Source organism: Oryzias latipes, chromosome 12 (assembly GCF_002234675.1).
Source record: "Oryzias latipes chromosome 12, ASM223467v1".
NCBI classification, from domain to species: Eukaryota; Metazoa; Chordata; class Actinopteri; order Beloniformes; family Adrianichthyidae; genus Oryzias; species Oryzias latipes.
The window spans coordinates 26,255,247-26,268,994 of NC_019870.2; the positions used below are offsets into that span (position 1 = coordinate 26,255,247).

Here is a 13,748-nt window from a genome sequence, read left to right on the forward strand (position 1 = left end):
GGCATATCAAGATTAGGGCTGCACGATATAAGGAAAACTTGCGATTTGCTATATTAATGATCAACATTGTGATGATGATAAAACTTGCGATACATGAACAAATAGCAAAACATTTAAATACATCATTTCCATTTCAAATCTCAAGTTTCTGCATGTGAGACTTATCTTAAGTCGGATTCAAGTCCTCATCACTAGTTTTACACTGACCAAAAATATAAACGCAACACTTTTGTTATTGCTCCCATTTTTTATGGTATGAACTCAAAGATGTGAAACAATTTCCACATACACAAAATGACCAGTTCTCTGAAATATTGTTCACAAATCTGTTTAAATCTGTGATTTGCCAAGACAATCCATCCCACCTCGCAGGTGTGCCATATCAAGATGCTGATTAGACAGCATGATTATTGCACAGGGGGGCCCTTAGACTGGCCACAAGAAAAGGCAACTCTGAAATCTTCAGTTTTGTTTTATTGAGGGGGTCAGGGGACTCAGACAACCAGTCAGTATCTGGTGTGACCACCATTTGCCTCATGAAGTGCGACACATCTCCTTCGCATAGAGTTGATCAGGTTGTCTATTGCAGTGTTTTTCAACCTTTTCTGAGCCACGGCACACTTGCATCCAAAAATTTAAAAAAAAGGAGAAACTCATAGTCTGTATTGATCTACAGCCCCTGCACAATCTCACATGCATTTTTGAGATAATTGTTACAGAAAAAGCTGGAAACTGCAGCTGTTCTTTTCTAAAAGATGCAATAAAAGTTAAGTTAGAAGATTTAAAAACAGTTTGTGTGTTTGTTAGTTTCAAGATGTTTAACAACAGATCTCCTTTTGCGCTGTCACTCTCACAACCCAATGCATCATGGGAAATGTAGTGCATTAAACGGCCGAAGATCGGTTTTCGGAGCTTCATTGTTTTGTTCACTTGTTCCACGGTCTGATACCGGATTCTGTGGAAAGCTACACCGCTAAAGACGAGCTTTAGCTGGTATTTCTGTCGGAACTGAGCGACTTTACGAGCTAAATCGGGACAAGGAAGTGAAGACTTTAAGCACTTCTATTTGGTCAGACCGATGACATGTGATTAACCCCCCCAAAACGGGACTTTTCCAAACTACAGCCGAAGGTGCAGCTGAATCGCGGTACGTCATTCTTATCAAAATGTCTTTAATAAAATAAAATAAACGCAAAGAAAAGGTATTTTACGATCTTTTATATTCCTAACTCCTCAGTGTTTTATCAGGGCCTGTTTGGATGAACAGAGAGCTAAAATCCTGGAGATGGGAAATGTTTTTAGATCAGTTAATGAGGGCAATTTCCCACGGCACACTTGGCCATCTCCCACGGCACACTAGTGTGCCGCGGCACACTGGTTGAAAAACACTGGTCTATTGTGGCCTGTGGAATGTTGGTCCACTCTTCTTCAATGGCTGTGTGAAGTTGCTGGATATTGGCAGGAACTAGAACACGCTGTCGTATACGCCGATCCAGAGCATCCCAAACATGCTCAATGGGTGACATGTCCGGTGAGTATGCTGGCCATGCAAGAACTGGGATGTTTTTAGCTTCCAAGAATTGTGTACAGATCCTTGCAACATGGGGCTGTGCATTATCATGCTGCAACATGAGGTGATGTTGTTGGATGTACAGCACAACAATGGGCCCCAGGTCGTCACGGTATCTCTGTGCATTCAAAATGCCATCAATGAAATGCACCTGTGTTCTTCGCCCGTAACATACTGTATGCCTGCCCATACCATAACCCCACCACCACCATGGGCTACTCGATCCACAACATTGACATCAGAAAACCGCTCACCCACACGGTGTCTGCCATCTGCCCTGAACAGTGTAAACCGGGATTCATCCGTGAAGAGAACACCTCTCCAACGTGCCAGACGCCATCGCATGTGAGCATTTGCCCACTCAAGTCGGTTACGACGACGAACTGGAGTGAGGTCGAGACCTCGATGAGGACGACAAGCATGCAGAAGAGCTTCCCTGAGACGGTTTCTGACAGTTTGTGCAGAAATTCTGTGGTTATGCAAACCGATTGTTTCAGCAGCTGTCCGAGTGGCTGGTCTCAGACGATCTTGGAGGTGGACTTGCTGGATGTGGAGGTCTTGAGCTGGTGTGGTTACACGTGGTCTGCGGTTGTAAGGCCGGTTGGATGTGCTGCCAAATTCTCGGAAACGCCTTTGGAGACGGCTTATGGTGGAGAAATGGACATTCAATTCCCCTAGCAACAGCTCTGGTGGACATTCCTGCTATCAGCATGCCAATTGCACGCTCCCTCAAAACATGCAACACCTGTGGCATTGTGCTGTGTGATACAACTGAAGATTTCAGAGTGGCCTTTTCTTGTGGCCAGTCAAAGGGCCCCCCTGTGCAATAATCATGCTGTCTAATCAGCATCTTGATATGGCACACCTGCTAGGTGGGATGGATTGTCTTGCAAAGAAGTGCTCACTATCACAGATTTAGACAGATTTGTGAACAATATTTCAGAGAACTGGTTATTTTATGTATGTGGAAAATGTTTCACATCTTTGAGTTCATACCATAAAAAATGGGAGCAATAACAAAAGTGTTGCGTTTATATTTTTGGTCAGTGTAGATGGAAAACATTTGGTAACTTGTTAAACAAGAACTCGTCCTTTTATTTGTTTGACTTCCCTCTAACAGAGATGTAGCCGCATAAAAAAGGTTTTCTTTGGGGATCAAAGTGTCCCAGATGCCGCCAGAGGCCAAGTAGGGGGGAAATATTTTCCTCACTCTGTCATAATTAGTAGAACGTTTTTTTCATTTGCAGTAAAACAACTCAAAAATAGACACTATTTATTAGCTTTATTTAATCAAGCTGCTTTGTTCTCCGTGAGAGGTTGTCACTTTTTCACGCTCATCTTCAGGGGGAGAGTGGACTGGACGGCCCCCCAGGTCTGCCTGGGCTTCCGGTAAGGACACCAGCACGTGAAAACAAGCATTTTCTTGTTCCCCTTTATGGTGTTTTGCACAAACGTTTGGGGGTTTGATGTGTTTCAGGGGGCTCCGGGAATGACCGGACGAGTCGGCGCTCAGGGGGTTAATGGCTCGAGGGTAGGCATGAATCCAAAATATGAACTATTTCCATTTGTGGAAGAGGAATGTTTACATTCCTCCATCCCCAAGGATCTGTTCTAATGAACTCCAGCTCCTTTCAATTATGCTTTTCACCTCCACTCTCATCAAAGAGATGCCAAAAAACCTGTTTTATGCTTTCATAAACATGAAACTGAATGTTCAGACTAATTTGACAGGTTTGTTTACAAAGCATTCAATCTTTCCTTCAGGGGGACATGGGGCCGGCTGGCAGCATTGGCCCCCAGGGACCTCAGGTATGCACAGGCTTACAGTATGTACACACTGGACAGGTTCTGAAAATGTTTGACGTCACTGCCTTACCTGTCCCTTCTTTTATTTACCAGGGGCCTCCAGGTTTAGAGGGACAGATTGGACCTCCAGGGTGCAGAGGGCCACAAGTGAGTACCGGTACATGAGGGCGGAAAGAATGATCTGAGCCGCTGGGCCGATGACTTTACTGCCTGAAAATTGCTTAAGGGTGATTCCAGTCTACATGTGTTAACAGGGACATCCTGGAAGGATGGGGGGCCCAGGAACTAAAGGAGATCCTGTAAGTTTACAATTTCATTCATTCATTCATCTTCTAAACCCATTTTTGTCTCTTTCGGGGTCACTGACAAAATCATGTCAGAAAATGCTGTGTTTGAAAGTTTACCTCCATTGTTTCGGGATTTACATCTAGGTATGTGCCGATCCGATCACATGATCGGAAAACTGGCCCATCCATATTGGATGTCGTCTCCCAATCATTTAATATGTTTGTATTATGAACAGCACTTTAGAGTTTGAGTTTGATTTTATTTAATTGTCATGCACTAATGTGCCCAGCCTTCATGGGCTTATACGAGACTGGAAGACAAAATACAGGAAAATGTCCATCACAAAAATACAATGACCCACCCAATCAGAGTCTAACAGAGTACTAAGTGTCCATTCTTATTGTCCAAGCCTTTGCCACAAAAATTGCCAAACAAAAAATGTAATTTTTAAAAAGCCAACGTAAAATTTCATCTTCAGGTAATAAATCAGGACATTTCTTTTCTATTACCTCATACATCCAAAGTCTGTGTTGTCCATACAAAAAACAATAAAACAAAAAATGAAATTCATCCTCCACCACTTGCAGTTCACAGACCTCACAGAGTCTTTCCTCCTCAGGAATGCCTTTAAAGCGCCCTACTTCCACCTGCAGGGGGAGCACTCCTGCTCTAAGTTGAGCACATAAGGATCTTTGTCCTCTTTTTAATTTGTTCATAACATATGGCTCAGTCGAAAATTGTCTTTAATTTGCAAATAAGTTCGTAATTTTGATTTTTGAAGCAGTTTCATTTTCCAGTGTTTTTCATAATAATCAACTAGAGTTTCTTTAACATTAACTATCTTACATTTCAAACAGTTAAAAATATTGATTGTAGGTTCACAGAGGACAAAATGTTAAACACATCTTTACACCAGGGATAAATATGAGCTCTATCATCACACAAGGTTTTATACTTAAAGCTTACTATTCTGTATAAATGCTCCACTAGAAGTTTGCACGCACCAGAACACGGCGGCAGTTCAATCAGGAAGCTAGCAGAAACACTTCAGTCAAATGAGCCGGATGTTCACAAATTTGGACTTTCCGGATTAACAACTCTCTTAAAAACATTTTAAACTAATAAAAATTATCTATATTGGCCTGCCTTAACGCAAACAACGACCTACAAATGCATTTTTCTCATTAATGTTAACGTCTCCGTCCTGCAGACGGAGAGACGGCTGCACAGCAGCTGCTAACTGCCAGCTCCACGATTCAACCCCTTAAACAACGCCTAAGCTCTTCTATGACATTCCTTATTTGTTTCTCTGGCAGAGAGTTAAGAAAATGAACTGTCGTGATGAAACCCAAAATGTGATATGTGAAGAGGTTAAAAGTCTTACAAGGTTAAAAAAGAATCCCATGGCCGTTTCCCATTTTCCTAGGTAACAGCTGTACTGTTTTTACTTGATTGTTCAAGTTACTTCAGAGAGGTGCCATGTGTAAGTGTTAAAATACGGTTAAAAATCAGAGACAACCTGAATCTCTTTATTAAATTTGTTCATTTTGTAAATGTGTTACAAAAGTATCGGATCTGGACTTGACAACGGCAGATACTCAAAAGCAAATGACTCAGAATCGGATTGGAGCCAAAAAACCTCACATCCCTAATCCTAATTACATTTTATGTTATTGGAAAGTACTGTCTGTGTGCAAGACAATATTTTAAATCAACTTTACTGCTGTAGAATAATTAACTTAAAGCATCACGTCTGATTTTTAAATTGCTCTTGTAGCTTTCTTCCGTAGTGTTTAAAAATGGTCTTCCTGTTTTACCAAATGTTTTACTGAAATGATTGCTTCTTTTTTGAATCAGGGACCTGTGGGCCCGATGGGTGCCCGGGGGGAACCTGGCTTTGAAGGACCCATGGTAGGTTCCATTTCAGACCTACGTCCCTCTTTGAGCTCCTTCCTCTGAGGATGGAGTTCCAGACAGTCAGGGAGACTTAAGGGGGAGTTGCTCTAGTGTCAGCTGTTTCTAGAGTTCAGACTGCAATGGACTGTATGTCCTTAAGGCACTACAGCGCCCTCTGCTGGTGATGAGTCAATAATGACCGTTTTTATTCACAACTGCAGAAACTCTCAACCTCAAGTATTTTATACCTTTATTTTGCAATAAATGTCATTTCACAGAAGACTTAATAGGTTAACTTTCCAATTTTGGAATTCCTAAATGCCTCCATTATTGTACTTTTCTTAGTTTTCATATCTTTTATTGATGGTTGTGATGTTTTGATGATCACTGCTGATCGCTGCTTGATGACCGTTGCTCTCCCACTCTTGTAGGGTGAAAGAGGGATCCGTGGTCATGCAGGTTTCCCAGGAGCGATGGTGTGTAACCTTTCCAAGCTTTACAAATGTTTTTGCATTCTTTGGTCCTCTCAGTCTTTACCTGGTTTTCTTGCTATCAGGGCAAAAGAGGCGCAGATGGGGACAAGGGAGATCCAGGATCCAAAGGGGACAAAGTAGGAACTTAATAAATAACTCTAAAGAAAATTGAGAAGTACTTTTTTCTTCAGGGTTCTCGGAAAAGCTGCTCTTCACACCATAATGATGTGAAGCTGAGTTGTTCTTCGCTGACTGGAATATTCAAGAATTTATAAGCCTTCACTGAATCCTTAAAGAAACAATTTATGTAAACTATATTTATTGCAATAAATAATCAAGTATTTTGAAATTTGAAAACGTCAGTGTTTTTACATTATATTTAAATTATGCACCAGGAAAGGTATTTCTTTAGTTTAATTTTATTTTTTAAACGTATAAAACAAATTTGATAACCCAAAATGTGTTTGAGCTTTTTCAAAATCGCTTCAGATGCATTCAAATGTCTGTCTTCCTGGTTCAGGGTTTTCAGGGAGCCACAGGTATTCGGGGTCCTCAAGGAGAAAGGGGTCTCATCGGTCTGCCAGGTTTTTCAGGAGTCGCTGGCCCTCCTGGCCCTCGAGGCAGCGAGGTACACAGTGAAGTACAAGTACAAGTATAAAGTAAAGACAAAAAGATATTATTCTACAAAGAAGAAAATGAGAATATGCTTCCTCACAGTTTGACGTTGGAAAAAAACTTCAAACTTATTGTAATTTTTATGTAGAATTTGCGTTTAGAGAAAAAAACAAAATATAAAATTTTCGATCATGTGCCAAAACTCTGGTAATTTTATGAATTTTTAATGGCATTTAAAACATTTAAGAATAATTGATTTTAGAGCACCTTGTAAATGAACTGAGATCAGTAGAATAAAAAAGGCAGTTTTGCTCGTCAAATACAATTTTGAAATTTGAATTTAAAGAACTTTTTATCTACTTTTGCTGTTCATATAAAATCTGAAACCAGCCTGGTGAAGGTAAATAATGACACAAACTGTAATGATCTTCACTCAGGGACTCGATGGTGAAAGTGGTCTTCTGGGGAAGAAAGGAAGCATCGGGTTGAAGGTCAGAGAATATTCCAACCAACACATGTCAGATCTCATCTGCTGAAATCGAAATGTCACAAACTGCTGTACTTCATGATGAACTTCATGTGCTGAAGGATGTTTACTTTTGAATGGTCTTCAAAACAGGGTTTTGTTTGACCGTACAGCTATTCAGTAATTTATGACCTCTAATATCCAGAGGACTTAAGAAGATCTATGATGACTGTGAAATCCGTGAAATGACTGTGGTCTCCATGAAAGAAATGGATGTTGCCTTCATACTAACATGGTCAATGTTGAATGTAGAATTCCCCCAGGAGGAATCAAACCTTCAAACAGCTGTTTGTTTCTCACATGACAGCTTCATTTATCTTTTTTTTTTCTTTGACAAAATCATTAACATCATCACCATCATTACCAATTTACTCTTTAATTTATCTGTTAAGGACTGTATGAGAAAACAATTAATGCGGTTTCTGTTTTTTTTTCCACATTCTGAAAATTATTATGATAATGATAATTGTGACAATTGTAAGCAGATGTTTGTGTTGTTGAATGTTTTGTATTTGTTTTCCTAAGATGCTATGGGAAGATGTGAAATCACATGTAGCTAAATCTGGAGCAAACGTCTTCAAGATTTTAATGTAAAAAAAAACTAAAAAGATATGTTAATATAAAACTCTAACTTTGCTGTGAAACTGTGATTAAAACCACTTTAGATTGTGTGCTGTTGGAGCTCAGAATTAAACATGTTTATCCTTCCTCAAGGGGAACAGAGGACTCGATGGACGCACCGGGAAACCAGGACCCAGAGGGAACAAGGTAGACCATGTGCAAAGCTGCACACATCCTAAAATCCACCTGTAATTTGGAGTACATGTGTGATTTTATCGTGTTTAGTCTGTCGCATTTTTTTTTTTTTTACAGGGTGTGACTGGAAACAGGGGACATTCCGGTCAGCCTGGTCCATCGGTGAGCTTTAATCCTGAGGCTCCTGGCAAATGTCTGAAAAAATATTTCTTATATTGTCAAATCTACCAAATCTGAGAGGGGCAGGACTGGTATAGGGGTTCAGTACGGAGGCTGCACAACCAGAAAAATCCAGGTTTGATCTTTGGCTGGTGCCACTCAGTCCTCACACCAACAGGCTAGCATTTTAAAAATACACTTTCTGGCTACTTTATTAGGCACACCTGTCCAACTGCTCACTGATGCACATTTCTAATCAGCCAATCACACGGCAGCAACTCAATGCAATTAGGAATATAGATATGTTCAAGATGATCTGCTGCAGTTCAGAGCATCAGAATGGGGAAGAAAGGTGATTAATGTGACTTTGTTTGTGACATGGTTGTTGGTGCTAGACGGGCTGGTATGAGGATTTCAGAAACTGCTGATCTACTGGGAATTTCACCCACAACCATCTCTAGAGTTTATAGAGAATGGTCCGAAAAAGAGAAAATATCCAGTGAACAGCACTGTTCTGTGGGCATAAATGCTTTGTTGATGCCAGAGGTCAGAGGAGAATGTCCAGTCTGGTTCAAGCTGACAGAAAGGCAACAGAAATTCAAGAACCACTGGTCATAACCGAGGTCTGCAAAAGAGCATCTCTAAATGCAAAACACGTCCAACCTTGTGGCAGATGGGCTACAGCAGCAGAAGACCACACTGGGTGCAACTCCTGTCAGCTAAGAACAGGAATCTGAGGCTACAATTCACACAGACTCACCAAAACTGGACAATGGAAGATGGAAAAATGTTGTCTGGTCTGATGAGTCTCCATTTCTGCCGCCACATTCAGATGGTCGGGTCAGAATTTGGCGTCAACACCATAAAAGCATGATTCCATCCTGCCTTCTATCAACAGTTCAGGCTGGCGGTGGTAGTGTCATGGTATGGGGATGTTTTTTTTTTCACACCTTTGAGCATGGTTCCAACGCCACAGCCTACCTGAGTATCGTTGCTGAACATGTCCATACCTTTATGACCACAGTGGACCATCTTCTAATGGCTACTTCCAGCAGGGTAAGACGCCATAAAGCTGGAATCATCTCAGGCCGGTTTCTTGAAAGTGACAATGAGTTCACTGGACTTAAATGCCCTCTATAGTAACCAGATCTCTACCCAATAGAGCACCTATGGAATGCGCTGGAATGGGAGATCGGCATCATGGATGTGCAGCCGACAAATCGGCAGCGACTGCGTGATGCTTTCATGTCAACATGGACCAAAATCTCTGAGAAATGTTTCCAGAAGCTTGTTAAATCTATACCACCAAGGATTAAGGCAGCTCTGAAGGTAAAAGGGGGTCCAACCTGGTACTATCAAGGTGGCCAGTGAATTTATATTGCTTACAGTAAGAATCTGGGTGAATGAAACTTGTTGTGGTGGTTTACCCCATCAGTCCAAGTCTTAATGCTACGTGCCAAGAAGGGAAGGTCCTAACTTTGATGTGACCTGACTGGATTCAAACCCACAATTTTACAGTCTTAGTTGGGGACACTCCACCACTTGGCCATTGAGTTGGTGTTCACAACTGTCTCTTCATATGAATTGAACAGGTTTCTTAATCTGCTGCATCAAGATAATTGTTGAACATGAAGCACTTAGAAACGTGAATATATGTGAGAGGGACATGTATGAATGTACGTATGTGAGAGGTTCAGAATGAAATTTGTGTTGTACGGCCCGTCATAGGATGTGGTTTCTCGTATCTTTAGTCAGTTCACAAACAAAAGCTGGAAAACCAAGAGAGCAGTGTAACACGCCTACAAGCTATTAAACTCTTTATTGTTTTACATGTGTGTATTTGTTTCAGGGCTTACAAGGACTGCCTGGACCACAGGGACCAGAAGGAAAGCCTGGTACACAGGTTCCCATTCTATCATATTTCAATCCCATCAAATGAAAGAACTGTGTGTGTTTTGGTTTTTGCTTATGTGTTGTATGTGCTTATATGTATGTTAATCTTTTTGGGCATATTTATTCCTGTGTGTGTGTGTGCTCACTAAAGTGTACATTTCCGTTTACTTATCCCTCACATTGTTCCTTTTATTAATAATCTCCGCAAAATCTGCTTTCAGTCTGACAGTGAGGAGATTTAGGTGCAGTTTGTTAAACACAAAGCTTTTTGCATTTGGCGCTCACAATTTTATACACAATCTGAAGTCATGTGAGTGTAAAATTTGTTCTCCCCATCTGACCCCATCCAGGGGCAAGGGAAGGAAATGTTTCACACACTCACTTTCTGGGTTAAAATAGATCAAATGTGATTTCTCTGTTCAGTTTTTTTTGTTCAAAATCTATTTTTCTTGTTTTTTACATTTTTCTCCGCCTCTTCTGGAGATTCCCGCTTGATGCTTTGGTTCACTCTCCATGTTTAGAAATACTGGGCTGTCCTAAAAAGTTATTTATGCTTCTTAAGTGCTGACAACGTCATCATCATTTTAGTTGAAAAGGTTAAGTTTGGAACAAAAACATTGGGCTTCTTGACTTTTTTTTTGGTTTGTATAAACTCTGTTGGGTTTTTTACATTTATTGAGGTTTATTTTTCATAGAAGTGTCAGATTTCCCGAGAATTTCCTGACAGTCAGTTGGCAATAAACTCTTTGTGGGAGTTTTGCCTGTAAGGAAATTTTTTTGTACATTGTGTTTATAAATCATGTTGCTTTTACAACTGCAAGCTTTTAATCAAGATATTCAATTAGGTTTGCATCACTTATATTCAATATTTGGGACTCTTTCAGTCCTCAGAATTGGATTTATTCAAAAATTAAAAAAAACAAAATGTTTCCAGTTAATTCAGCATTTTAGCAATGCGTGCAGTTATTGTTGCATTTGCAGGACTCCATGACTTAAAAGCATTTGTGATTTATATTTGATTCCTGCATCTTTTAACAGCTTTTTAAAGCATTGTTGACCTTTTAAGCTACATCTGGTTTCAGCTCATCTATGTCCTTTTGTGCTAAAGCATCTTCCGCATGATTGTACCTAGCTTTCGTTGTTAGCATTCTAGTAGATTTTTATAAAAAAATCATATTTTACTGCTGGTAAAAGAGTAAAAATTATGCTTTTTAGAAAAATAATGAGTATGTGAAGGAAAGATCTAAACATTCATATGCTCTTTGCTCTTTTCTGCATTTCAGGGCCCACCTGGTGCAGATGGGGGTCCTGGCAGTAAAGGACCAATGGTAAGACTGTTGTCCCCTGGGGGTCCTTAAGGACATGATACCACTCTAATAGCTCAGCTTTGTACTCTATGTTATAATCTTCAGATTTAATTAAATATAAAAACAGGATTCCAGTGCCTGCAGGTCACAGGGACTGAATGAGTGTGTTGACAAAAAGTACTATCTATCCAAATTATTAAAATCTTTTTGAACATTAAACATTAAAAGGGCTTTTCTAAAAACATTCCAGACATGCAGAGACATTTTTCTTCTCTGAACCTATCTTGGAACAGAGTTGTGTGTACTTTTCAGCATGCAGACACAATGCTGATGCTACAATGGTCAACTTTTCTTAGAGCCTCTTAGACGGCCGTGGTATTCACCTACGGTAATTATGTGATGGAGGGACATCGTGAAACCACACTGATTAAAATCATGTTTGTGTGTGTGTGATTTCGACAAGTTCTCAAAACATTCTCATAACAGAGGACTTATAAAAATAAATTAGGCTTATAATTGCATTTCTGAGTATTTATTTATTCAAATCGCGGTGAAACAGGAACAGACAAAAAAAATGTTGCATAAAAACTACAGTCGATGAGCCGCAAGGTCCCTGCTCTGCTCCATCCTGATGCATCCACTGACAGACGACTAGATCCACGGACGTCTTTGTTTTCCTCGTCTGAGCCGGAATCTGGATCAGAACTTTAGCTCCAATATTGCTCGCCATTTTTGTTGTACCGCTAATGTTAGGTTGGGGTTGTGAGGGGCTGTAAGCTAAAGGGAGAGCGTATAAGACTGTTGCATTTTTTTGAGTATTTTTTGAATACGTCTCAAATTTAATTTGACAGTTTAATGCAACATCCTCTCCAACCTGGAGTCTGTGTATTTTTCATCCCTCTTCTTGTTTCATTTTCTTTATCTCATCTTTTATCTGTGCAGCTGGAATCTCAACCCCATGATGAATACCAAAACAATTTAATAAACAAACTCTACTCCAACTAATATGCTAATACTATTTAAAAATTATATCCCAGATGTTCTGTATATATTGTAAAGGAGTCCAACACCTACATAAACAATAACAGTGTCATTTGTAAAACGTTCACATAGACAAAAAGAAGAACATATTTTTCTTTCTTGGGTGTGTCTAAGTCTCTTTCATAAATCACAGACTGATTATATGCTTTTGCCGAATTACCAAATTCCATTCTAGTCTTCAGTTCTGCATGATCATGGACATTCCTCCCATTAATCATTTGCATGACCACAAAACAGATGTGACAATGAGAGCCAAAATTCCCTGCAGCTTTACCAGCTGTCAAACTGTCCAGGAATCCCCCTCTGAAAACAAGCCACTGAGTTCCTACTATTGTGAAAAGTTGTGGAAATAAGCAAAACCAGAAGAATGCAAATTACAGTCATCTTTAGAAGCAAGTTTGTCATATTTTTGAATCAAATCCCATCCGTTCATTTTCCATTCCCTCTTAGTGCTGTGCACGGAGGTCACAGGGGTCATTGGAGCCTATCCCAGCTAGGCTGATGGAGGGGAACACTGGGGACAGGCGGCCAATGCATCATTAACAATAATAATAATACATTTTATCTGTTAGGCCCCTTTCAAGGAACCCAAGGTCGCCGTACATAAAAGTGAAAATAAAAGCAATAAAATGCACAATAAAATATAGATTTAGATAGGCCAGAAATAAGAAGTTATGAGGGAAATAGGCAAGTTGGTAAAGATGAGTTTTCAGTTTCTTGGCGAATTGTGAGAGAGAGCCAGTGTTTCTGAGGTCAGTGGGTAGAGAATTCCAGAGCCGGAAGGGCAGAGCAGCTGAAGGCGCAATTCTATGCGCCCCATAGTGACAAGGCGAGCAGTGGGGACATTCAGATGAAGGGAGGAGGAGGATCTGAGGGTACGGGTGGGTGTGGCAACATGAACAAGATCTGAAAGATATAAAGGAGCAAGGTTGTGGATGGATTTAAAGGTCAGGAGAAGTATTTTGTATGTAATCCGGTGTGTGATTGGTAGCCAGTGGAGCTGCTGCAGAACAGGTGTGATGTGTTGGGTGGAAGGTGTTTGAGAGATAATTCTGGCAGCTGATTTCTGAAAATACTGTAGTTTTCGTAGAGTTTTTTGTGGTAGGCCAAAAAGAAGGGAGTTGCAATAATCCAGGTGGGAAGTGACAAGACTGTGCACCAGAACGGCTGTGGAATGCGGACTGAGGGAAGGGCGAAGACGACGGATGCTGCGAAGGTGGAAATAGGCAGACCGGGTGATGCTATTCATGTGTGAAGTGAAGGAAAGGGTGCTGTTGAGGATGACACCCAGACTCTTAACATGAGGGGAGGGGGAAATGGAGGAGGTTTCAAAGGGAATGGAGAAGTTCTGGATGCTGTTTATAACGGATTTGGTACCGATCAGGAGAAGTTCAGTTTTATCGTTGTTTAGTTTTAAG

At 40.5% G+C, this 13,748-nt stretch overlaps 1 protein-coding gene across 1 annotated transcript in view; it reads left to right on the forward strand.

The window, feature by feature from the left end:
* The window catches only part of LOC105355325 (collagen alpha-1(I) chain), an 84,435-nt gene that overhangs the window by 43,606 nt on the left and 27,081 nt on the right, over positions 1-13,748 (forward strand). The window contains exons 18-31 of the mRNA XM_023961126.1: positions 2,915-2,959; positions 3,048-3,101; positions 3,335-3,379; positions 3,470-3,523; positions 3,631-3,675; positions 5,522-5,575; positions 5,992-6,036; positions 6,117-6,170; positions 6,554-6,661; positions 7,086-7,139; positions 7,889-7,942; positions 8,048-8,092; positions 9,939-9,992; positions 11,266-11,310. Of these exons, the coding sequence (XP_023816894.1) occupies positions 2,915-2,959; positions 3,048-3,101; positions 3,335-3,379; positions 3,470-3,523; positions 3,631-3,675; positions 5,522-5,575; positions 5,992-6,036; positions 6,117-6,170; positions 6,554-6,661; positions 7,086-7,139; positions 7,889-7,942; positions 8,048-8,092; positions 9,939-9,992; positions 11,266-11,310 (756 nt within the window). The remainder of the gene's footprint in view (positions 1-2,914; positions 2,960-3,047; positions 3,102-3,334; positions 3,380-3,469; positions 3,524-3,630; positions 3,676-5,521; positions 5,576-5,991; positions 6,037-6,116; positions 6,171-6,553; positions 6,662-7,085; positions 7,140-7,888; positions 7,943-8,047; positions 8,093-9,938; positions 9,993-11,265; positions 11,311-13,748) is intronic.